The sequence below is a fragment of the Coregonus clupeaformis genome, chromosome 34 (assembly GCF_020615455.1).
Source record: "Coregonus clupeaformis isolate EN_2021a chromosome 34, ASM2061545v1, whole genome shotgun sequence".
Taxonomy (NCBI): Eukaryota; Metazoa; Chordata; class Actinopteri; order Salmoniformes; family Salmonidae; genus Coregonus; species Coregonus clupeaformis.
Window position 1 is genome coordinate 7,600,974 of NC_059225.1, and position 27,150 is coordinate 7,628,123.

The window sequence follows — 27,150 nt, forward strand, 5'->3', positions numbered from 1 at the left end:
TAGCTAAAATGTTCTAAAAACATGTTTTCACTTTGTCATTATGGGGTATTGTGTGTGTAGATGGGTGATCTTTTTTTTGTATATTTCATCCATTTTGAATTCAGGCTGTAACACAACAAAATGTGGAATCATTTAAGGGGTATGAATACTTTCTGAAGGCACTGTATACTTTTGAAATAGGAAAATGTGCACATTGATGAGCATTTAAAACAAAGCCATTTTTTAATTGGTTGACCAATCACAAGTGGGGGCCCTGCCCCTATCGCCCAAATGGGCAGGCCGCCACTGGCTGTTTTGGTTTAACAGAGAGGAAGAGGCTAAGCGAGAGGGATAACTGGGCCCAAAATATGTCTTCTCCAGCAGGTGGCATTAAAAAATATATACAGTGCCTTCGGAAAGTATTCAGACCTTTCCAGATGTTGTTACGTTACAGCCTTATTCTAAAATTGATTAAAAAAAAAAAATCCTCAGCAATCAACACACAATACCACATAATGACAAAGCGAAAACAGGTTGTTAGACATTTTTGCATATTTAGTAAAAAAAATATATACCTTATTTACGTAAGTATTCAGACCATTTGCTATGAGACTCGAAATTGAGCTCCTGTGCATCCTGTTTCCATTGATCATCCTTGAGATGTTTCTAGAACTTGATTGGAGTCCACCTGTGGTAAATGCAATTGATTGGACATGATTTGGAAAGGTACACACGTGTCTATATAAGGTTCCACAGTTGACAGTGCATGTCAGAGCAAGAACCAAGCCATGAGGTCGAAGGAATTGTCTGTAGAGCTCCAACACAGGATTGTGTCGTGGCACAGATCTGCAGCATTGAAGGTCCCCAACAACACAGTTGCCTCAATCATTCTTAAATGGAAGAAGTTTGGAACTTCCTAGAGCTGGCCGCCCGGCCAAACTGAGCAATCAGGGGAGAAGGACCTTGGTCAGGGAGGTGACCAAGAACCTGATGGTCACTCTGACAAAGCTCTTGAGTTCCTCTGTGGAGATGGGAGAACCTTCCAGAAGGACAACCATCTCTGCAGCACTCCACCAATCAGGCCTTTATGGTTAAGTGGCCAGACGGAAGCCACTCTTCAGTAAAAGGCACATGACAGCCCACTTGGAGTTTGCCAAAAGGCACCTAAAGACTCTCAGACCATGCGAAACAATATTCTCTGGTCATGCTGTGGGGATGTTTTTCAGCGGCAGGGACTGGGAGACTAGTCAGGATCGAGGGAAAGATGAACAGAGCAAAGTACAGAGAGATCCTTGATGAAAACCTGCTCCAGAGCGCTCAGGCCCTCAGACTGGGGTGAAGGTTCACCTTCCAACAGGACAACGACCCTAAGCACACAGCCAAGACAACGCAGGAGTGGCTTCGGGACAAGTCTCTGAATGTCCTCGAGTGGCCCAGCCAGAGCCCGGACTTGAACCCGATCGAACATCTCTGGAGAGACCTGAAAATGGCTGTGCAGCAACGCTCCCCATCCAACCTGACAGAGCTTGAGAGGATCTGCAGAGAAGAATGGGAGAAACTCCCCAAATACAGGTGTGCCAAGCTTGTAGCGTCCTACCCAAGAAGACTCGAAGCTGTAATCACTGCCAAATGTGATATTTCAGTTTTTGCTTTGTCATTATGGGGTATTGTGTGTAGATTGCTGAATGGCTTATTTTCTACGTTTGGCTTATTTGATCGAATAGAAGTTTCGTAGTGCTTAGGTTGTTATGAGTGTACTGATAAAAGTAGAAAAAATAAAACTTTATATCGGAGTTGTGCCTGTTGTTGACGTGTTTCTCCCCTCTCATTAGCTATCCTCTCAACTGACTTCCATGTTTGTTTTTTTTAACATTTGTTTTAATTGTTAGAGTGGCCACTTCAGTATCTGGTCAATATAATGAATACTCTGGGAGTTTAATCCAGACTACCACTGGTCAGGCAGCAAAACTGCAGGGGTTTCTCACCCTCTGTCCAGAATGGCCATAAGAGACCATGACAGCATCGCCCTCAACTAGAGAGTCTTATGCATCCTAGACACAGAGCCAAGGAGTGACATGCAGACACAGAGCCAAGGAGTGACATGCAGACACAGAGTCAAGGAGTGACATGCAGACACAGAGCCAAGGAGTGACATGCAGACACAGAGCCAAGGAGTGACATGCAGACACAGAGTCAAGGAGTGACATGCAGACACAGAGCCAAGGAGTGACATGCAGACACAGAGTCAAGGAGTGACATGCAGACACAGAGTCAAGGAGTGACATGCAGACACAGAGTCAAGGAGTGACATGCAGACACAGAGCCAAGGAGTGACATGCAGACACAGAGTCAAGGAGTGACATGCAGACACAGAGCCAAGGAGTGACATGCAGACACAGAGCCAAGGAGTGACATGCAGACACAGAGCCAAGGAGTGACATGCAGACACAGAGTCAAGGAGTGACATGCAGACACAGAGCCAAGGAGTGACATGCAGACACAGAGCCAAGGAGTGACATGCAGACACAGAGCCAAGGAGTGACATGCAGACACAGAGTCAAGGAGTGACATGCAGACACAGAGCCAAGGAGTGACATGCAGACACAGAGCCAAGGAGTGACATGCAGACACAGAGCCAAGGAGTGACATGCAGACACAGAGTCAAGGAGTGACATGCAGACACAGAGTCAAGGAGTGACATGCAGACACAGAGTCAAGGAGTGACATGCAGACACAGAGTCAAGGAGTGACATGCAGACACAGAGTCAAGGAGTGACATGCAGACACAGAGCCAAGGAGTGACATGCAGACACAGAGCCAAGGAGTGACATGCAGACACAGAGCCAAGGAGTGACATGCAGACACAGAGTCAAGGAGTGACATGCAGACACAGAGCCAAGGAGTGACATGCAGACACAGAGCCAAGGAGTGACATGCAGACACAGAGCCAAGGAGTGACATGCAGACACAGAGCCAAGGAGTGACATGCAGACACAGAGCCAAGGAGTGACATGCAGACACAGAGTCAAGGAGTGACATGCAGACACAGAGCCAAGGAGTGACATGCAGACACAGAGCCAAGGAGTGACATGCAGACACAGAGCCAAGGAGTGACATGCAGACACAGAGCCAAGGAGTGACATGCAGACACAGAGCCAAGGAGTGACATGCAGACACAGAGTCAAGGAGTGACGCCACCAACACAGCAGCATAATGCCATCAGTCCACACATTTCTTGATACCAAACTATAGTTTTGGCAAGTCGGTTAGGACATCTACTTTGTGCATGACACAAGTAATTTTTCCAACAATTGTTTACAGACAGATTATTTCACTTATCACAATTCCAGTGGGTCAGAAGTTTACATACAGTGAGGGAAAAAAAGTATTTGATCCCCTGCTGATTTTGTACGTTTGCCCACTGACAAAGACATGATCAGTCTATAATTTTAATGGTAGGTTTATTTGAACAGTGAGAGACAGAATAACAACAAAAAAATCCAGAAAAACACATGTCAAAAATGTTATAAATTGATTTGCATTTTAATGAGGGAAATAAGTATTTGACCCCTCTGCAAAACATGACTTAGTAGTTGGTGGCAAAACCCTTTTTGGCAATCACAGAGGTCAGAAGTTTCTTGTAGTTGGCCACCAGGTTTGCACACATCTCAGGAGGGATTTTGTCCCACTCCTCTTTGCAGATCTTCTCCAAGTCATTAAGGTTTCGAGCCTGACGTTTGGCAACTCGAACCTTCAGCTCCCTCCACAGATTTTCTATGGGATTAAGGTCTGGAGACTGGCTAGGCCACTCCAGGACCTTAATGTGCTTCTTCTTGAGCCACTCCTTTGTTGCCTTGGCCGTGTGTTTTGGGTCATTGTCATGCTGGAATACCCATCCACAACCCATTTTCAATGCCCTGGCTGAGGGAAGGAGGTTCTCACCCAAGATTTGACGGTACATGGCCCCGTCCATCGTCCCTTTGATGCGGTGAAGTTGTCCTGTCCCCTTAGCAGTAAAAACCCTCCAAAGCATAATGTTTCTACCTCCATGTTTGACGGTGGGGATGGTGTTCTTGGGGTCATCGGCAGCATTCCTCCTCCTCCAAACACGGCGAGTTGAGTTGATGCCAAAGAGCTCGATTTTGGTCTCATCTGACCACAACACTTTCACCCAGTTCTCCTCTGCATCATTCAGATGTTAATTGGCAAACTTCAGAAGGGTATGTATATGTGCTTTCTGGAGCAGGGGGACCTTGCGGGCGCTGCAGGATTTCAGTCCTTCACGGCGTAGTGTGTTACCAATTGTTTCCTTGGTGACTATGGTCCCAGCTGCCTTGAGATCATTGACAAGATCCTCCCGTGTAGTTCTGGGCTGATTCCTCACCGTTCTCATGAACATTGCAACTCCACGAGGTGAGATCTTGCATGGAGCCCCAGGCTGAGGGGCAAACATACAAAATCAGCAGGGGATCAAATACTTCTTTCCCTCACTGTGTGTATATATATATATATATATATATATATATATATATATTGTATATATATATATATATATATATATATATATATATGTATATGTGTGTATATATATATATATATATATATATATATATATATATATATATATATATATATATATATGTGTGTATATATATATATATATATATATATATATATATATATAGTCCCCCATAAGCATTCTACGGATATTATATCCTTGTATTGCTACTGCTGTATCATCAAATGAATTATCTAAGTGAGTCTCAGAAATGGCTAATATATGAATGTTATCTGATAACAAGTGATTGATTTCATGAACCTTATTTTTAAGGCTAGAAAAAATAAAATTGCCTATTTTCAGCCCTTTCCTTAGTAGCTTATCAGAGGTAGCCTTAATATGGAAAAGAGCAAACAAAGGAAGATAAACTAAATATACTTTCAGCAGTCCATTAATCAGGTGGTGTGTGTAAATGTGTGCGTTTTGCTGCGGGGTTGAAGCTACGAACCAATAGGCTTTTGGGAGGGAGGGTCCCCACGCGCTCTGGCAGCTTTCATGGCTGGGATAACTAATTTCCTCTTCTAGCTGTGATGTCACGAGAGGCTACACAGCTTTCAGCGGGATTGCTCAAGTAGTGCAAGGAGACCAGGTTCAACCAAAACAAGGATTTTATTAAAGGTCTTGGGAAACTAACGAAAGTATAACACAATTCTGTTCTCTGGTGGCTCTTAAGGGTTAACAGTTCAGGGATGTCTCTTCCACATCCAAAATCATAACTCTCCCTCGCTCAAATAACTTTTCCCCAGTCTTACTGTATTCCACGTTGCAGCTAGTGGCCAACCCAGCAAAACGTCCTTCCAAATGTCCCACACGTATTTCCACAGGTGCATATATCCAAAGGTGAGTATTTCCCAAAGGTAAGTATCTCCAAATCCTTATATTCCTCATGGAAGTGGACGTGCAGCACTCTTGTCCTCCAGAGAGCCCAGCTTGGAGACCGTGTCTCTTCCCTTCAACAAACCTTCAGCTCATCAGCTCCTGATTGGTTTCAGCTGCGTGGGAAGATTGGCCATAGAGGGTTGGAGTTCCCGACCATACCAGCAGATGGAGCCATAGCTGTCTGGGTTTGCAGCCATCTCAGGGGATGTAACGTCCCTCCAGGACACAGCCTCTCGTGACATCACACATCCCCCTCCTCGGGACCGACGTCCTCGTCGGGGTAAAGGCAGCGAAGAAGGCATCACGCCGGGAGAGGCCGTCCGCATTGCCGTGGTGCTTGCCAGCCCTGTGGACAACAGAAAAGTTAAACGGTTGCAAGCTCAAAAACCATCTGGTTACTCTACTGTTTGATTCCTTGTTCTTGGCCATCCACTGCAGAGGGGCGTGATCAGATACCACCATGAAACGTCGGCCCAGGAGATAGAACCGAAGGGGACTCCAGGGCCCAGACTACAGCCAGACATTCTTTCTCCACCGTTGAATAGTTCTTCTCTCTTGGAAGTAACTTTCTGCTTAGGTAGAGAATGGGATGTTCTTCACCGTCATGTGCCTGGGTGAGGACAGCACCCAGACCCACCTCCGAAGCATCCGCTTGGACAATGAATTCCTTCTTGAAGTCTGGTGCCACCAGGATCGGACTGGAGCAGAGTGCTCGCTTCAGGTTGAGGAAAGCCGCCTCCGCCGCAGGGTTCCACTTCACCATTCGTGAGTGGCGTTTGGTCGTCAGCTCCGTCAACGGTGCAGCTATGGTAGCAAAATCTGCAATAAAGCGTCTATAGTAGCCAGCGAGGCCCAAAAATGACCTTACTTGCTTCTTGTTGATGGGCTGCGGCCAGTCCTGTATGGCCCGCAGTTTGGCTTCCTGTGGTTTGACCAACCCCCGCCCAATGGTGTACCCCAGGTAGTTTGTCTCACTGAAGGCCACCTTGCACTTCTTCGGGTTTGCCGTGAGCCCTGCTTCCCTGAGCGAATCCAGCACCGCTTGTACCCGGGGTAGGTGGCTGGCCCAATCCTGACTTTGTATAACAACATCATCCAAATAAGCCGCTGCGTACCTCTTGTGGGGCGCAAGGACTCGATCCATCAGGCGTTGGAACGTGGCAGGTGCCCCGTGGAGACCAAACGGAAGTCGGGTATACTGGTAGAGCCCCTCCGGGGTGGCAAAGGCTGTCTTCTCCTTAGACGCCGGGGTCAAGGGCACCTGCCAGTAGCCTTTTGTGAGATCAAGAGTGGTTAGGAAACGAGCATGCCCCAAGGAGTCTATTAAATCATCGACACGAGGCATTGGGTATGCATCAAATTCAGACACTTCATTCAACTTTCGATAGTCATTACAAAATCGTACTGAACCGTCTGGCTTGGGAACTAGTACGATGGGACTTGCCCAGGCACTGTGGGACTCTTCGATTACTCCCAACTCCCGCATCTTCCTTACCTCCTTCTGTATAACCACTTTACGAGCCTCTGGCACGCGGTACGGGCGCTGGTTTACCGTTCGGCCAGGCATGGTGCGGATCTCATGTTGGACCACCTCTGTGTGACCGGGAAGGGAGGAGAAGACATCCTGGTTCTGCTCCACGAGTTCCAGGGCCATCTGTCGTTGATGTGGGGACAGATTTGGACCCAGCTGAACCTCTTCTCGCGCCGGTTCCTGGGTCTCTGTGGGGGTAGAGAGCTGAACAGCGCCTCTCTGGCGTGCCACTTCTTTAAAAGGTTAACATGATAAATCTGCTCAGTTTTCCTTTTATCTGGTTGCCTCACCTTGTAGTTTACTTCTCCCATGCGTTCAATGACCTCATATGGTCCTTGCCAGGTTGCCAGGAATTTGCACTCAACGGTTGGCACCAGGACCAGCACTCTGTCCCCCGGCTTAAACTCCCTGGGTTGAGCAGATCTGTTGTAGGAGGCTTGCTGTTGCCGCTGACTGGCCTCCAGGTGTTCCCGCATCATGGGATAGATGGCCTTCATTCTCTCCCCTCATAGCCCCTACATGGTCGATCAGTGTCCGCTGTTGGCATGGCTGCTCCTCCCAGGCCTCCTTGGCGATGTCGAGCAGTCCTCTGGGTCTGTAGGAAAGCAAGAGCTCAAAGGGTGAAAAACCAGTAGAAGACTGAGGTACCTCTCTCACCGCAAATAATATGTATGGTAACAGCTGATCCCAGTTGCGCCCATCTTCCCCTACCGCTTTCCGCAGCATGGATTTTAGTGTTTTGTTAAAACGTTCGACTAGGCCATCTGTCTGGGGATGGTAGACCGAGGTTCTCAGCTGTTTGATTTTCAGTAAAGCACAGAGTTCTTTCATCACCCTGGACATGAATGGAGTCCCTTGGTCCGTCAATATCTCTTTTGGGATTCCCAGACTAGTTGAGAGACGGAACAGCTCCTTGGCGATTTGTCTGGATGTAGCCTTCCTCAGCGGAATGGCCTCCGGGTACCGGGACGCATAGTCCAGAATGACCAGAATGTATTGATGTCCCCTGGCACTTTTCGGTAAGGGCCCGACTATGTCTAATCCAATCCTCTCAAAAGGAGTTTCGATAATGGGCAAGGGAATGAGCGGGTTTCTATATGTGGGCTTTGGCGCAACCTGCTGACACTCAGGGCAACTACGGCAGTAGTTCTCTATCTCTTTGTGTACTCCTGGCCAAAAGAAACGTTGCATGATTCTTTCCTTAGTCTTCTCTACCCCCAAGTGGGCCCCTAGCGGGTGTGTGTGGGCTAGGTTGAGTACTGTGGCCCGATAGGGCTGTGGCACGAGGAGCTGTTCATGCACTTCCTCATTTTTCTTGACTATCTGATATACTAACCCCCGGTTTACTGCGAAATGGGGGTAAGTAGGGGTTGTCTTATCACCTAACACTACACCTTCTAATACCTGCACATTTCTTAAGGCATTTGCAAGAGTAGGATCTTGTAATTGAGCCGTACCATACTGGCCTGTGAGAGGGGGAAGCTCTTGGGTGCCTGGGACGTCTTCTTCACTGGAGAACGGAGCACTTTCCTGGGCTGCGTTCTCTTCTCCCGTATCCGGACCAGTCTCGGTGTCGGTCTGGGCACCTGCCATCCCTATCAGAGCCCGGGCGGGAGTGAGTAACTCGGAGGATTGCACCGGAGCCTTCCCAGGATGAGTCTTGCCTCTCCGTTTCCGAGGTACTCGGGTTATCCTCTCCTGAGACTCTCTCCAGAGTGGGTAAAAGGCTGGGCAGTCTCGTCCAATTAGGACAGGGACGGGGAGGGAATCAACCACCCCCGCCGTCGTGTGTATGGTTCCCCGTGTGCTGGTCATTGTAAGTTCAGTAATGGGGTATTCTCTGGTGTCCCCATGGACACAGGAAACTGGGAGGACTTTCCCCGGGGTCAGACACGTTGGGCCCACCAAATCCTTACGCACCAGGGTGGCCCGGCTACCAGAATCCAGTAAGGCCTCCACATCATGGTGATTCACAGTTACCGGGCAGGTGGGGGGGTCGATCTGGGCCGCCATCTACGACTCCCAAGAGCGAGGCAAAACGATGTGTGGGTGCTGAGCTGGAGGACTCCGCAGTGGGCATAGGTTCATCGGCTGGTTTCCCACACTGCCAGGAGATATGTCCCATCTCCCCACACCGGTAACACTGTCGAGGTTCCCCATCCTGGTGTACTCTTCTTGGACCCGCCTGGTTTCTGGCTCCCCCTGGAGCCGGGATAAGTCCTGACGCGGCGGGGTTCGAGACCTTGGGGTCCTTAGGACGGGTTTTCCCCATTTGTGGTGGGGCCGCACTCCTGGGGTCTTTCCGGGAAGCATTCAGCATCTCCGCTGTGGCCTGGTACTTTTCCACAGCTTCCACGGTCAGATCAGCCGTGGTCAAGGCCTGTTGACTGATGAACCGTTTTGCCTCATAAGGCAGGGCGCGTAGGTAACGATCCACCACAACGGCCTCCACCACCGCCGCTGCTGTATTCCTCTGCGGATCCAGCCATTTCCTTGCGATTCGGACAAGTTCATGCATCTGCGCCCGAGGAGGTTGGTCTGGTTGGAAGGTCCAACTGTGAAAGCGCTGGGCCATACCAAACTTTGTGAGTCCATATCTGCTGAGGATCTCAGACTTCAGGGCATCATAGTCAGTAACCTGGTCAGGGCCCAGGTCCCGGACAGCATTCAGCGCTTCCCCGGTTAGAAAGGGGGCTAACAGACCAACCCACTGTTGCTTGGGCCAGGCTTCCCTAGTGGCCGTGGCCTCAAATGCATGCAGGTATGCCTCAATGTCATCGGTAGCTCCCATCTTAGATATAAAGTCACTTGCCTTTATTGGGCGGGTATTTTGGACCACCCTCTGTCTCTGCAACTGCAATTCCTCTGCCTTCAGAAGGTTGGCTTTCTTTTGCTCCTCCAAGAGAGCCACGTTTGCTTGCATCTGGGCTTGCTGGCCAGCAACAAGGGCTTTCAATATGTCCTCCATTTCAGTCGGCGGGGAGCCTACGGCCAGCTTGGAAAACTGGGTGATCAAACCTTCGGTATCCTCCTCTGACATGCACTATTAACGCTTGAGCGTGCCCGTATTCTCCACCATCTGTGATGTCACGAGAGGCTACACAGCTTTCAGCGGGATTGCTCAAGTAGTGCAAGGAGACCAGGTTCAACCAAAACAAGGATTTTATTAAAGGTCTTGGGAAACTAACGAAAGTATAACACAATTCTGTTCTCTGGTGGCTCTTAAGGGTTAACAGTTCAGGGATGTCTCTTCCACATCCAAAATCATAACTCTCCCTCGCTCAAATAACTTTTCCCCAGTCTTACTGTATTCCACGTTGCAGCTAGTGGCCAACCCAGCAAAACGTCCTTCCAAATGTCCCACACGTATTTCCACAGGTGCATATATCCAAAGGTGAGTATTTCCCAAAGGTAAGTATCTCCAAATCCTTATATTCCTCATGGAAGTGGACGTGCAGCACTCTTGTCCTCCAGAGAGCCCAGCTTGGAGACCGTGTCTCTTCCCTTCAACAAACCTTCAGCTCATCAGCTCCTGATTGGTTTCAGCTGCGTGGGAAGATTGGCCATAGAGGGTTGGAGTTCCCGACCATACCAGCAGATGGAGCCATAGCTGTCTGGGTTTGCAGCCATCTCAGGGGGATGTAACGTCCCTCCAGGACACAGCCTCTCGTGACATCACATAGCTCACAGCTTCCTGATAGTCCTCGTTGACTACACCACCCCACACCACACCACACTACATCACACCACACTACATTACACTACACCACCCCACACCACACCACACCACATCACACCACACTACACTACACTACACCACACCACACTACATTACACTACACCACCCCACACCACACCACACCACACCACACTACACCACATAACACTACACCACCCCACATCACACCACATCACACCACACTACATTACACTACATTACACCACACTACATTACACTACACTACACCACCCCACATCACACCACATCACACCACACTACATTACACTACACCACCCCACATCACACTACACTACACCACACTACACTACACCACCCCACATCACACCACACTACACCACCCCACATCACACCACATCACACCACACCACATTACACTACACCACCCCACATCACACCACACTACACCACCCCACATCACACCACATCACACCACACCACATTACACTACACCACCCCACATCACACCACACTACACCACCCCACATCACACTACATTACACCACACTACACTACACCACCCCACATCACACTACACTACACCACCCCACATCACACCACATCACACCACACCACATTACACTACACCACCCCACATCACACCACACTACACCACCCCACATCACACCACATCACACCACATTACACTACACCACCCCACATCACACTACACCACCCCACATCACACTACACTACACCACACTACATTACACCACACTACACTACACCACCCCACATTACACTACACCACCCCACATTACACTACACTACATTACACCACACTACATTACACTACACTACACCACACTACACCACACCCACCACTACACACCACGGCAGTGACTCAGCCCCCGTAGTAGGGTCAGAGGCAGAGAATCTCAGTGGAGAGAGGGGAGCCGGTCAGGCAGAGACAACAAGGGTAGTTCGTCACTCCAGTGCCTTGCGGTTCACCTTCGCACCCCTGGGCCAGACTAAACTCAATCATAGGACCTACTGAAGATATTAGTCTGAGTCTGCGTCTCTCAGATGGATCGGCAGACCATTCCATAAAAACTGTGCTCTATAGGGGAAAGACCTGCCTCCATACCCAGACAGGACCCAATTCAACTCGGTCTAATGGGAACCCTTGTCTATTTTTGACAAACCTCACTCTTTCAACACTCTCTCTCTCTCTCTTTCTCTCTCTCGTGTCTCACTTTCCAACCTAATTGGAGTTGCAGTCACTGCAGGTCAGGAGGATATTTAAGTTAGTTTCACGTCTCACGTAAAGTTTTGTGTAGAAAGGGGCACACAGTGGTGTTAGTGTTTCCTGCTAGTTCCTCACATCACCAAGTCTATGAAGGAGCTCCAGTTAGGACTATGAGAGAGAACAACGCAAGACTCATGGTCTCAATGTTCACATTCAATTAGAATTGGCTTTACAGTCTGTTGCTTGCCTGGTATTTACTCAGCAACATGATCTGATGTACGCAATGGTTACCTAATAATGACCTTTTTAGATTAGTTGGGATTAATTGAAGCAGTGCTAAGTACTAGGAAGTAGTACATTTATAAGACAACATTCTTTGTAATTACCCCACGAAATACGATTGTAAAATAGTGTTATCCCTCGGTCACTTAGAACCGCCAGTGATTTTAAAAGGCAAATCCTTTCCGTTCCATGCCATTTATGTTATGTTTACTGAAATGTCATATTCACTAACTTGGATACTTTACTGAGCTGTAAAATATTCATAATATTATTCACAAATCACATGTGTGATCATGTGGTGAATCAACCTGTGTCAATTGTGGTATTGTAGTGTACTGTCCATAATTAATGTGCTATATTTAGAGCTCCAGCTCTATTTCTTCCAATCCCTCTAGTGAGATGGAGCCTTCCAATCCCTCTAGTGAGACGGATCCTTCCAATCCCTCTAGTGAGATGGAGCCTTCCAATCCCTCTAGTGAGATGGAGCCTTCCAATCCCTCTAGTGAGATGGAGCCTTCCAATCGAAGGAGCCTTCCAATCCCTCTAGTGAGATGGAGCCTTCCAATCGAAGGAGCCTTCCAATCCCTCTAGTGAGATGGAGCCTTCCAATCGAAGGAGCCTTCCAGTCCCTCTAGTGAGACGGAGCCTTCCAATCCCTCTAGTGAGATGGATCCTTCCAATCCCTCTAGGGAGATGGAGCCTTCCAATCCCTCTAGTGAGACGGAGCCTTCCAATCCCTCTAGTGAGACGGAGCCTTCCAATCCCTCTAGTGAGATGGAGCCTTCCAATCGAAGGAGCCTTCCAATCCCTCTAGTGAGATGGAGCCTTCCAATCGAAGGAGCCTTCCAATCCCTCTAGTGAGATGGAGCCTTCCAATCGAAGGAGCCTTCCAATCCCTCTAGTGAGATGGAGCCTTCCAGTCCCTCTAGTGAGATGGAGCCTTCCAATCCCTCTAGTGAGATGGAGCCTTCCAATCCCTCTAGTGAGATGGAGCCTTCCAGTCCCTCTAGTGAGACGGAGCCTTCCAATCCCTCTAGTGAGATGGATCCTTCCAATCCCTCTAGGGAGATGGAGCCTTCCAATCCCTCTAGTGAGACGGAGCCTTCCAATCCCTCTAGTGAGACGGAGCCTTCCAATCCCTCTAGTGAGACGGAGCCTTCCAATCCCTCTAGTGAGACGGAGCCTTCCAATCCCTCTAGTGAGACGGAGCCTTCCAATCCCTCTAGTGAGACGGAGCCTTCCAATCCCTCTAGTGAGATGGAGCCTTCCAATCCCTCTAGTGAGACGGAGCCTTCCAATCCCTCTAGTGAGATGGAGCCGTCCAATCCCTCTAGTGAGATGGAGCCGTCCAATCCCTCTAGTGAGATGGAGCCGTCCAATCCCTCTAGTGAGATGGAGCCTTCCAATCCCTCTAGTGAGATGGAGCCTTCCAATCCCTCTAGTGAGATGGAGCCTTCCAATCCCTCTAGTGAGATGGAGCCGTCCAATCCCTCTAGTGAGATGGAGCCTTCCAATCCCTCTAGTGAGATGGAGCCTTCCAGTCCCTCTAGTGAGATGGAGCCTTCCAATCCCTCTAGTGAGATGGAGCCTTCCAATCCCTCTAGTGAGATGGAGCCTTCCAATCCCTCTAGTGAGATGGAGCCTTCCAATCCCTCTAGTGAGATGGAGCCTTCCAATCCCTCTAGTGAGATGGAGCCTTCCACACACTCTTCACTTGCAGTGGCTGTCTATTGCCGGTCTCCCATTGGGGAATCTGCTGTCTATTGCCGGTCTCCCATGGGGGATACTGCTGTCTATTGCCGGTCTCCCATTGGGGAATCTGCTGTCTATTGCCGGTCTCCCATTGGGGAATACTGCTGTCTATTGCCGGTCTCCCATTGGGGAATCTGCTGTCTATTGCCGGTCTCCCATTGGGGAATCTGCTGTCTATTGCCGGTCTCCCATTGGGGAATCTGCTGTCTATTGCCGGTCTCCCATTGGGGAATCTGCTGTCTATTGCCGGTCTCCCATTGGGGAATCTGCTGTCTATTGCCGGTCTCCCATTGGGGAATCTGCTGTCTATTGCCGGTCTCCCATTGGGGAATCTGCTGTCTATTGCCGGTCTCCCATGGGGGATACTGCTGTCTATTGCCGGTCTCCCATGGGGGATACTGCTGTCTATTGCTGGTCTTCCATGGGGAATCTGCTGTCTATTGCTGGTCTCCCATTGGGGAATACTGGAATGGACTTAGGTTCAAAGTCAGTTTTGCATCCCACCGGATGTCCCACCAGAAGTTTGGGAACAGGCACACACAGCACCTCCAAATGCCATGACGTTGTCGGGTGAAGAAGCAGGACTCATCCCTGTATTTGGCTGCCTACAAATGTCCCTCATTAACAGTGGCCATATATCATACATCATTGTAAAGCTAAAGCTACAGTCCAGACCTAGTGTAACAGTAATGCTTCCGTCCCTCTCCTTGCCCCAACCTGGGCTCCCGAGTGGCGCAGCGGTCTAAGGCACTGCATCTCAGTGCTTGAGGCGTCACTACAGACCCTGGTTCGATTCCAGGCTGTATCACAACCGGCCGTGATTGGGAGTCCCATAGGGCGGCGCACAATTGGCCCAGCGTCATCCGGGTTTGAACACATCAGCAAAGGCCTCCCACGAAGCATCGCTACCTATCGCTCCACAGAAGCCACGGCCCTTGCAGAGCAAAGGGAAACAACTACTTCAAGGTCTCAGAGTGAGTGACGTCACTGATCGAAGCGCTACTAGCGCGCACTGCTAACTAGCTAGCCATTTCACATCGGCTACACTAGCTGGAAGACAGCATTAACCCTAGCCCTAACCACCAGACAGACCAGACAGGAGAAACACAGTCATCACACAGTCATCAATCAGGACAGGTTATCCAAGACTCCCACAGAACACAGCAAACCACTGGTCTAGGTCAAGACAGAGTAGTGAAATGCAAAATTAAAGGTTTGACTGTTTGTACATGTAAGATGTGTGTTGGTACTTGTGGGCTGTGTGACTTCAATGCAGAGATGTGTTTTGTACTTGTGGTCTGTGTGACTTCAATGCAGAGATGTGTTTGGTACTCTTCCAATGCACACCAGCAGATAGCAGACCTACCAAATCAGAAAAGCAAAGCAGCTTGTAAAATACTACTTGATGTTATTGTTTGCATGTCTGAGATTTTTAACCTGTATGTGTGTGCACAGTACGGACAAGATGAGATCTTTAACCAGTCTGTATGTGTGTCCACAGTGCGGCCGGAGGAGAGATCTTTAACCAGTCTGTATGTGTGTCCACAGTGTGGCCGGAGGGGAGATCTTTAACCAGTCTGTATGTGTGTCCACAGTGCGGCCGGAGGAGAGATCTTTAACCAGTCTGTATGTGTGTCCACAGTGCGGCCGGAGGAGAGATCTTTAACCAGTCTGTATGTGTGTCCACAGTGTAGCCGGAGGGGAGATCTTTAACCAGTCTGTATGTGTGTCCACAGTGCAGCCGGAGGGGAGATCTTTAACCAGTCTGTATGTGTGTCCACAGTGCAGCCGGAGGGGAGATCTTTAACCAGTCTGTATGTGTGTCCACAGTGCGGCCGGAGGGGAGATCTTTAACCAGTGTGTAGCGGAGAGGGACGAGGCCTTCAAAGAGGAGGACGTGAAGAGGCTGTTAAGACAGATCCTAGAGGGAGTCTCCTTCCTCCACAGGAACAACGTGGTGCACCTGGACATCAAGGTCAGTCCCCGACCCCTGTTAGACACTTTATGGTATTTTATTAGGATCCCCATTAGCTGTTGCGAAAGCAGCAGCTGATCTTCCTGGGGTCCAACCTTTTATCAACATTCACTTCTTATATGTATGTTAGACCAGGGGTGGGAAAACATTTTGGCTCGAGGGCCACATCGGGGATGGACACACAGATTTTCTTTGGGGTTGACCAATTTGTTTGTCAAAAGCAATTTGCGGGCCAGAAACAGGCCAGTTATCTGAACATATATATTGTACTTTCTATCTAGTTTTAGATGTTCAAGTGTGTTTTTTTAACCTAAAATAATAATCAACCTCTCGCCGGCCGGATCCGTAGTTTGTCCACCGCTGTGTTTTACTTTGTATCACTTATCACATAGTCCACATTTTAGCAATTAAGTCAGATGAACTCATGGATACCATTGTTTTGTCTCTGCGTGCAGTTTAAAGGAAGTTGAAGGTAGTTTCTGGAGCCATTGCTAACTAGCGAAAGGGCTTGATTGCCAAAATATCGCTTTAAAGATGGAAGCAAGCTTTTATACCGTGGTTTACGTATATGCAAGTTAGCCCCACTAGACCTCCTCTCTAATGCTGCTGTCAAGTTAGCCCCACTAGACCTCTTCTCTAATGCTGCTGTCAAGTTAGCCCCACTAGACCTCTTCTCTAATGCTGCTGTCAAGTTAGCCCCACTAGACCTCTTCTCTAATGCTGCTGTCAAGTTAGCCCCACTAGACCTCCTCTCTAATGCTGCTGTCAAGTTAGCCCCACTAGACCTCCTCTCTAATGCTGCTGTCAAGTTAGCCCCACTAGACCTCCTCTCTAATGCTGCTGTCAAGTTAGCCCCACTAGACCTCCTCTCTAATGCTGCTGTCAAGTTAGCCCCACTAGACCTCTTCTCTAATGCTGCTGTCAAGTTAGCCCCACTAGACCTCCTCTCTAATGCGGCTGTCAAGTTAGCCCCACTAGACCTCCTCTCTAATGCTGCTGTCAAGTTAGCCCCACTAGACCTCTTCTCTAATGCTGCTGTCAAGTTAGCCCCACTAGACCTCCTCTCTAATGCTGCTGTCAAGTTAGCCCCACTAGACCTCTTCTCTAATGCTGCTGTCAAGTTAGCCCCACTAGACCTCTTCTCTAATGCTGCTGTCAAGTTAGCCCCACTAGACCTCCTCTCTAATGCTGCTGTCAAGTTAGCCCCACTAGACCTCCTCTCTAATGCTGCTGTCAAGTTAGCCCCACTAGACCTCTTCTCTAATGCTGCTGTCAAGTTAGCCCCACTAGACCTCTTCTCTAATGCTGCTGTCAAGTTAGCCCCACTAGACCTCCTCTCTAATGCTGCTGTCAAGTTAGCCCCACTAGACCTCTTCTCTAATGCTGCTGTCAAGTTAGCCCCACTAGACCTCCTCTCTAATGCTGCTGTCAAGTTAGCCCCACTAGACCTCCTCTCTAATGCTGCTGTCAAGTTAGCCCCACTAGACCTCTTCTCTAATGCTGCTGTCAAGTTAGCCCCACTAGACCTCCTCTCTAATGCTGCTGTCAAGTTAGCCCCACTAGACCTCTTCTCTAATGCTGCTGTCAAGTTAGCCCCACTAGACCTCCTCTCTAATGCTGCTGTCAAGTTAGCCCCACTAGACCTCCTCTCTAATGCTGCTGTCAAGTTAGCCCCACTAGACCTCTTCTCTAATGCTGCTGTCAAGTTAGCCCCACTAGACCTCCTCTCTAATGCTGCTGTCAAGTTAGCCCCACTAGACCTCTTCTCTAATGCTGCTGTCAAGTTAGCCCCACTAGACCTCCTCTCTAATGCTGCTGTCAAGTTAGCCCCACTAGACCTCCTCTCTAATGCTGCTGTCAAGTTAGCCCCACTAGACCTCTTCTCTAATGCTGCTGTCAAGTTAGCCCCACTAGACCTCCTCTCTAATGCGGCTGTCAAGTTAGCCCCACTAGACCTCCTCTCTAATGCTGCTGTCAAGTTAGCCCCACTAGACCTCCTCTCTAATGCTGCTGTCAAGTTAGCCCCACTAGACCTCCTCTCTAATGCTGCTGTCAAGTTAGCCCCACTAGACCTCCTCTCTAATGCTGCTGTCAAGTTAGCCCCACTAGACCTCCTCTCTAATGCTGCTGTCAAGTTAGCCCCACTAGACCTCCTCTCTAATGCGGCTGTCACGCTGCTCTTCTCTCCAGCCCCAGAACATTCTGCTGACCTCCGATGCTCCTCTGGGGGACATCAAGATTGTGGACTTTTGCCGGTCTCCCATTGGGGAATCTGCTGTCTATTGCCGGTCTCCCATTGGGGAATCTGCTGTCTATTGCCGGTCTCCCATTGGGGAATCTGCTGTCTATTGCCGGTCTCCCACTAGACCTCCTCTCTAATGCGGCTGTCACGCTGCTCTTCTCTCCAGCCCCAGAACATTCTGCTGACCTCCGATGCTCCTCTGGGGGACATCAAGATCGTGGACTTTGGTCTGTCCAGGATGGTGAGCAGCAGTCAGGAGCTCAGAGAGATCATGGGGACCCCGGAGTATGTGGGTGAGTAGAGCAGCAAACAACACAACCCCTGTCCTGACCGGCAGCCATGTTGTTATGACCGTCATGGTCACTCCACTCAGCATGTCAAAAGTCTTCAATGGGGTAGTTCACCCCCAAAGTGAATAAGTCGTTTTTTCTTTTGCAGCTCCAGAAATCCTGAATTACGAACCGATTAGCACTGCGACAGATATGTGGTGAGTGACATTTCAGTGTATCTTATTGCAGTGGTTCTTAAACCTCTCCTCGGGACCCTCCGCCATTCCATGTACTTGATCTATTCCAGAGATAGCACACCCGATTCAACTTGTCAACTAATCATCAAGCCCTTCACTAGGTCAATCAGGTGAGCTAGTTCAGGGCTACATAAAAATTGTGAAACGTCTCTGGGTCCCCGAGGGGAGGTTTGAGAACCAACAGTATGTTGTATGTGTTGTGATTGTTTTATCCAATAGCTTCTTTGAGAGAGCGAGAGAGATACAAGGGAAAACTTCACACATGTAAGAAAACAGCATCATTCCCTAAATTATGAGTTTATCTCAGAGGGAAAAGCTTCAGCTCATTTCCTGTGGCTGTATATACACTATATATACAGCAGTATGTGGACACCCCTTCAAATTAGTGGATTCGGCTATTTCAGCCACACCCGTTGCTGACAGGTGTATAAAATCGAGCACACAGCCATGCAATCTTCATAGACGAACATTGGCAGCAGAATGGCCTTACTCAAGAGCTCAGTGACTCTCAACGTGGCACCGTCACAGGATGCCACCTTTCCAGCAAGTCAGTTTGTAAAATGTATTCCCTGCTAGAGCTGCCCAGGTCAACTGTAAGTGCTGTTATTGTGAAGTGGAAATCTCTAGGAGCAACAACGGCTCAGCCTCAAAGTGGTAGGCCACACAAGCTCACAGAACAGGACCGCAGAGTGCTGTAGCACGTAACAATTGTCTGTCCTCGGTTGCAACACTCACTACCGAGTTCCAAACTGCCTCTGGAAGCAACATCAGCAAAATAACTGTTTGTCAGGAGCTTCATGAAATGGGTTTCCATGGCCGAGCAGCTGCACACAAGCCTAAGATCACCATCCGCAATCCCAAGTGTCGGCTGGAGTGGTGTAAAGCTCGCTGCCATTGGACTCTGGAGCAGTGGAAACGTGTTCTCTGGAGTGATAATCACGCTTCACCATCTGGCAGTCCGACGGACGAATCTGGGTTTGGTGGATGCCAGGAGAACGCTACCTGCCCCAATGAATAGTGCCAACTGTAAAGTTTGGTGGAGGAGGAATAATGGTCTGGGGCTGTTTTTCATGGGTCGGGTTAGGCCACTTAGTCCAGTGAAGAGACATTTTAACCCTACAGCATACAATGACATTCTAGACGATTCTGTGCTTCCAACTTTAAGGCAACAGTTTGGGGAAGGCCCTTTCCGTTTCATACAGAAATGGTTTGTTGAGATTGGTGTGGAAGAACTTGACTGGCCTGCACAGAGCCCTGACCTCAACCCCATCTAACAACTTTGGGATTAATTGGAACGCAGACTGCGAACCTGGCCTAATCGCCCGACATCAGTGTCCAACCTCACTAATGCTCTTGTGGCTGAATGGAAGCAAGTCCCCGCAGCAATGTTCCAACATCTAGTGGAAAGCCTTTCCAGAAGAATAGAGGCTGTAATAGCAGCAAAGGGGGGGGGGAACAACTCCATATTAATGCCCATGATTTTGGAATGAGATGTTTGACGAGCAGGTGTCCACGTACTTTTGATCATGTAGTGTATATATTTGTCCAACTGTTTTGTCACTGTATGTGTCTGACAGGAGTATTGGGGTGCTGACCTACGTGATGCTGACGGGTACCTCTCCCTTCCTGGGGGAGGACAAGCAGGAGACCTTCCTCAACATCTCCCAGATCAACGTCAGCTACCAGGAGGAGGAGCTGGAGCATCTAGACCAGGCCGCCATCGCCTTCATCAAGGTCCTGCTCATCAAAGAACCCCAGTGAGTAATGTGGTCATTGGGGGGTGGGGGTTCTATGCTGACATGTGGAATTGTTTTAAGAAGGTCATACCATGGATCATTTAGCTATTTGACTTTAAGTTCTGAATTTTAGGTATACATTTTTTATTTTTTATTATTTGGCCTTTACTACTATAGCCCATAGAAACTAATTGAACAACACATTCATGAATGGCAAAAAAAGACAGTCCAAAAAGATATCACAAGGAATAAGGTTTTTAAGTGTCTGTCCTATATCTATGAAATATTATTGTTTTTTTTAACACATTTAACGCCTTATTTTTGTTAACACAAAGCTACCTCCATACTGCCATTCATGTGTACCTTTAGACAAGTCCCGTAGAGTAAAACGGAGATCACCATTGTGTTTATGAGAGTCTCGTGGTCATATTAGTTTTGTAGGCCAAATCGTTCGGATTCTACATACATTTTCGTGAGAAACAGATTTTTGGGATGTCTCCTGGTCTGACAAACAGCACTGTAGCTCTGCCACTTTCCACTACAGATGTGGAAGGGCGACACAGGTGGATGTGGTAGATTGAGACACAGCCCATACAAAAAAAATGTATCTCCAACTTAAACTGACAGATTTTGATGGGGATTTTCGTATTATGTTACTTAGATTCACGCACCGGTGCGTCACTCTAGGGGTTTAAACACAATATTAATCTTATGTACAGTACCAGTCAAAAGTTTGGACACACCTACTCATTCCAGGGTTTTTCTTTATTTTTACTATTTTCTACATTGTAGAATAATAGTAAAGACATCAAAACTATGAAATAACACATATGGAATCATGTAGTAACCAAAAAAGTGTTAAACAAATATTCCATATTTTATTTTCTTCAAAGTAGCCACCCTTTGCCTTGATGACAGCTTTGCACACTCTTGGCATTTTCTCAACCAGCTTCACCTGGAATGCTTTTCCAACAGTCTTGAAGGAGTTCACACATATGCTGAGCACTTGTTGGCTGCTTTTCCTTCACTCTGCGGTCCAACTCATCCCAAACCATCTCAATTGGGTTGAGGTCGCGTGATTGTGGAGGCCAGGTCATCTGATGCAGCACTCCATCACTCTCCTTCTTGGTCAAATAGTCCTTACACAGCCTGGAGGTGTGTTTTGGGTCATTGTCCTGTTGAAAACAAATTATAGTCCCACTAAGCGCAAACCAGATGGGATGGCGTATCGCTGTGGTAGCCATGCTGGTTAAGTGTGCCTTGAATTCTAAATAAATCACAGACAGTGTCACCAGCAAAGCACCATCACACCTCCTCATCCATGCTTCACGGTGGGAACCAAAAATCTCACATTTTGACTCATCAGACCAAAGGACCGATTTCCACCGGTCTAATATCCATTGCTCGTGTTTCTTGGCCAAAGCAAGTCTCTTCTTATTATTGGTGTCCTTAAGTAGTGGTTTCTTTGCAGCAATTTGACCATGAAGGCCTGATTCACGCAGTCTCCTCTGAACAGTTGATGTTGAGATGTGTCTGTTACTTGAACTCTGTGAAGCATTTATTTGGGCTGCAATCTGAGGTGCAGTTAACTCTAATGAACTTATCCTCTTTAGCAGAGGTAACTCTGGGTCTTCCTTTCCTGTGGCGGTCCTCATGAGACGCAGTTTCATCATAGCGCTTGATGGTTTTTGTGACTGCACTTGAAGAAACTCGAAGTTCTTGAAATTTTCCAGATTGACTGACCTTCATGTCTTAAAGTAATGATGGACTGTTGTTTCTCTTTGCTTATTTGAGCTGTTCTTGCCATAATATGGACTTTTACCAAATAGGGCTGTCTTCTGTATACCAACCCCTACCTTGTCACAACACAACTGATTGGCTCAAACGCATTAAGAAGGAAAGAAATTCCACAAAATAACTTTTAACAAGGCACACCTGTTAATTGAAATGCATTCCAGGTGACTACCTCATGAAGCTGGTTGAGAGAATGCCAAGAGTGTGATAAGCTGTCATCAAGGCAAAGGGTGGCTACTTTGAAGAATCACAAAATTCTTGCATTAGGAGGAACCCAGGGCCAACCGCACCAGCATATGGTCACACAAGGGGTCTGAGGATCTCATCTCGGTACCTAATGGCAGTCAGGCTACCTACATTTACATTTAGGTACCTCTGGCGAGCACATGGAGGGCTGTGCGGCCCCCCAAAGAAATGCCACCCCACACCATGACTGACCCACCGCCAAACCGGTCATGCTGGAGGATGTTGCAGGCAGCAGAACGTTCTCCACGGCGTCTCCAGACTCTGTCACGTCTGTCACATGTGCTCAGTGTGAACCTGCTTTCATCTGTGAAGAGCACAGGGCACCAGTGGCGAATTTGCCAATCTTGGTGTTCTCTGGCAAATGCCAAACGTCCTGCACGGTGTTGGGCTGTAAGCACAACCCTCACCTGTGGACGTCGGGCCCTCATACCACCCTCATGGAGTCTGTTTCTGACCGTTTGAGCAGACACATGCACATTTGTGGCCTGCTGGAGGTCATTTTGCAGGGCTCTGGCAGTGCTCCTCCTGCTCCTCCTTGCACAAAGGCGGAGGTAGCGGTCCTGCTGCTGGGTTGTTGCCCTCCTACGGTCTCCTCCACGTCTCCTGATGTACTGGCCTGTCTCCTGGTAGCGCCTCCATGCTCTGGACACTACGCTGACAGACACAGCAAACCTTCTTGCCACAGCTCGCATTGATGTGCCATCATGGATGAGCTGCACTTCCTGAGCCACTTGTGTGGGTTGTAGACTCCGTCTCATGCTACCACTAGAGTGAAAGCACCGCCAGCATTCAAAAGTGACCAAAACATCAGCCAGGAAGCATAGGAACTGAGAAGTGGTCTGTGGTCACCACCTGCAGAACCACTTCTTTATTGGGGGTGTCTTGCTAATTGCCTATAATTTCCACCTGTTGTCTATTCCATTTGCACAACAGCATGTGACATTTATTGTCAATCAGTGTTGCTTCCTAAGTGGACAGTTTGATTTCACAGAAGTGTGATTGACTTGGAGTTACATTGTGTTGTTTAAGTGTTCCCTTAATTTTTTTGAGCAGTGTATGTGTGTATATATATATGTATATGTGGGGTCACTTAGAAATGTCCTTGTTTTCCATCAAATAGTTTGAATAGGAAATATAGCAAAATGAATAGGAAATGTAGTCATTGACAAGGTTAGAAATAATGATTTTTAATTGAAATAATAATGTGTCCTTCAAACTTTGCTTTCATCAAAGAATCCTCCATCTGCAGCAGTTACAGCCTTGCAGACCTTTGGCATTCTAGTTGTCAATTTGTTGAGGTAATCTGAAGAGATTTCACTCCATGCTTCCTTAAGCACCTCCCACAAGTTGGATTGGCTTGATGGACACTTCTTACGTACCATACAGTCAAGCTGCTCCCACAACAGCTCAATAGGGTTGAGATCCGGTGACTGTGCTGGCCACTACATTATAGACAGAATACCAGCTGACTGCTTCTTCCCTAAATAGTTATTGCGTAGTTTGGAGCTGTGCTTTGGGTCATTGTCCTGTTGTAGGAAGAAATTGGCTCCAATCAAGTGCCGTCCACAGGGTATGGCATGGCGTTGCAAAGTGGAGTGATAGCCTTCCTTCTTCAAGATCCCTTTTACCCTGTACAAATCTCCTATTTTACCACCACCAAAGCACCACCTGACCATCACATTGCCTCCACCATGCTTGACAGATGGCATCAAGCACTCCTCCAGCATCTTTTCATTTGGTCTGCGTCTCACAAATGTTCTTCTTTGTGATCCAAACACCTCAAACTTCAATTCGTCTGTCCATAACACTTTTTTCCAAGCTTCCTCTGTCCAGTGTCTTGTGTTCTTTTGCTCATATTAATATGTTACTTTTATAGGCCAATCTGAGATATGGCTTTTTCTTTACAACTCTGCCTAGAAGGTCAGCATCCCGGAGTCGCCTCTTGAAGCTGCCAGTTGAGGACCTGTGAGGCATCTTGTTTCTCAAACTAGACACTCATGTATTTGTCCTCTTGCTCAGTTGTGCACCGGGGCCTCCCACTCCTCTTTCTATTCTGGTTAGAGCCAGTTTGCGCTGTTCTGTGAAGGGAGTAGGCAATTTCTCGCATGGAATAGCCTTCATTTCTCAGAACAAGAATAGACTGATGAGTTTCAGAAGAAAGCTATTTGTTTCTGGCCATTTTGAGCTTGTAATCGAACCCACAATTGCTGATTCTCCAGATACTCAACTAGTCTCAAGAAGGCCAGTTTTATTGCTTCTTTAATCAGCACAACAGTTTTCAGCTGTGCTAACATAATTGCAAAAGGGTATATATATATAATATGTATGTATATGTGTGTGTGTTTTTTGTGTAGAGGTGAATGGTAGGAGAGAGAGTACTGAAAGAGCAGTGGGCCAGATTAGACCGCCAGACCACCCCAGGCCACAAACATGTATTCTATAAACAGTAGAATAGGTCCCTTGGGCAATCAAATCCACAGCCTTGGTGTTGAAAGTGCCATGCTCGCTCAAACCCACCAAGCCATCGGAGAAGGTGGATATGGGGGTTGAAGTTCCCATTGATTCCCTGGCATTCTCCTTTCTCCCAACAGTAACCGTGCCACGGCAGAAGACTGCCTGCAGCACCAGTGGCTCCAGACAAAAGAGAAAAAGGAAGCAGAGGCGACAGTAGAGGTGAAAGGGACTATCAGCCCCACCAAGTGCACCTCTGACCCAGACAGCCCCGAGAGCCCCATCAGGGGGGAGGAGGAGGAGGAAGGCCCCGAAACGGAGGAGCTGATCGTGGTGGCGGCGTACGCACTGGGCCACTGCCGCCAGTCAACAGACAAGGAGGTCATGAACCCCGACCAGAAGGCCATCTCCAAACGCTTCAAGTTCGAGGAGCCCTTCAGCGCCCTCCAAGAGGTTCCTGGGGAGTTCATTTACTGAAGGAGACAGACACCCACCCACACACACACACACACACACACACACATCTCATCCTCTACACTAGGGGGTCCTGGAGAGCTTGTGGTGGTGCTGGGTCTCCCTCCTGCCATTTACTGACACACCAGATAATTCAGACTGTCACGGCCCTGATTAGTTGCTTAGTAGAATCAGGTGCATTAGTGATGGGCTGGAGCCTGCACCACCCAGTAGTTCGCAAAAATAACCTGGGTGGGAGAACTCCTGCTCTTACATCTAGGAGAAAGCAGTTCAAAACATTGCACTTACAAACCAGAAGAAACATGTCACACTTTTCTAACCCACCTCATGGTCTGAATTCGTAAGCCAAACAGTTCTTTTTGGTCAATTTTTCCCCGTATAGATCCTGTCGTTACCCCAGACTAAACCTTGTTGTAACGTTACTCCAGACTAAGCCTTGTTGTGACATTACTCCAGACTAAGCCTTGTTGCGACATTACTCCAGACTAAGCCTTGTTGTGACATTACTCCAGACTAAGCCTTGTTGTAACGTTACTCCAGACTAAGCCTTGTTGTGACATTACTCCAGACTAAGCCTTGTTGTGACATTACTCCAGACTAAACCTTGTTGTAACGTTACTCCAGACTAAGCCTTGTTGTGACATTACTCCAGACTAAGCCTTGTTGTGACATTACTCCAGACTAAGCCTTGTTGTGACATTACTCCAGACTAAGCCTTGTTGCGACATTACTCCAGACTAAGCCTTGTTGCGACGTTACTCCAGACTAAGCCTTGTTGTGACATTACTCCAGACTAAGCCTTGTTGTGACATTACTCCAGACTAAGCCTTGTTGTGACATTACTCCAGACTAAGCCTTGTTGCGACATTACTCCAGACTAAGCCTTGTTGCGACGTTACTCCAGACTAAGCCTTGTTGTGACATTACTCCAGACTAAGCCTTGTTGTGACATTACTCCAGACTAAGCCTTGTTGTGATGCTTTGTTTTCTTTTGTTTTCTTCTTCTTTGGTGCCATGCTGGGATAATTAGAGATGACTTGGGCCATAAATGGAATTGCATCTTTTTTGTCCATGTTTAGGTCTGCCATCTCTTTTCTTAAGGTATTTTGTTTATGTTTAAGGTTATAGATATCTTCTGTAAGGTGAAAGGGGGGGGTTAACTATATATATATATATATATATATAGATATATATATATATATATATATATAGATATATATATATATATATATATATATATATATATATGAAACAAAGATTATGTTGATTTAAGAGTACGTCTCTAAATAATTATGTTGAAAAAGCCATTGCACACGTTTGACCCAGAACTGGGAACATCCCATGCGGATAAGAGCGTCTGCTAAAGGATGTAAATGTCATGTAAATGTTTCAATCTCCTCAGCTATAATTGCCACGTGTATATGCAGAGAGTTCATTGTAGTCTCCATCAAACGAGAAGCTTCTTATTATGGGATGTTCTACAGTAAATAAAGTTACGTCTCTTAAACCTTATTCTGAGTAGCATTTGGTTTTTGATACTGAATTGAAGCCTTGAATGAAGACATATTTATTTCAGAGGAGATGATGTGTGTGTGTGTGTGTGTGTGTGTGTTAGTGTGTGTGTGTGTGTGTGGATGCGCCAACTGTGTGGACACACTGGCAGCTGTGCCCGCTGGGTGAGGTGAAGGGAAGCGTCAGTGATTCCTATACAGCTGTTAGTAAAGAAGACTACTCTAGCCTCGCAGGTTCTCTCCTCCTCCATTTCCTTGTCCATCTGTCCCCCTCCACTTCTCATGG

General features: G+C 47.8%; 1 protein-coding gene across 2 annotated transcripts in view; it reads left to right on the forward strand.

The window, feature by feature from the left end:
* LOC121549726 (serine/threonine-protein kinase 17A-like) overlaps positions 1-26,865 on the forward strand; it is a 72,202-nt gene extending 45,337 nt beyond the window's left edge. Inside the window, exons 3-8 of one of the 2 annotated variants that reach the window (XM_045210400.1) lie at positions 15,740-15,884; positions 18,075-18,116; positions 18,335-18,419; positions 18,565-18,613; positions 20,230-20,409; positions 25,020-26,865. In XM_045210400.1, coding sequence (XP_045066335.1) covers positions 15,740-15,884; positions 18,075-18,116; positions 18,335-18,419; positions 18,565-18,613; positions 20,230-20,409; positions 25,020-25,356 — 838 coding nt within the window. In that variant the 3' untranslated portion in view covers positions 25,357-26,865. Of the gene's footprint in view, positions 1-15,739; positions 15,885-18,074; positions 18,117-18,292; positions 18,420-18,564; positions 18,614-20,229; positions 20,410-25,019 lie in introns of both variants that reach the window. The other variant, XM_045210399.1, reaches the window with a different exon arrangement.
* Positions 26,866-27,150: the final 285 nt, after the last annotated feature.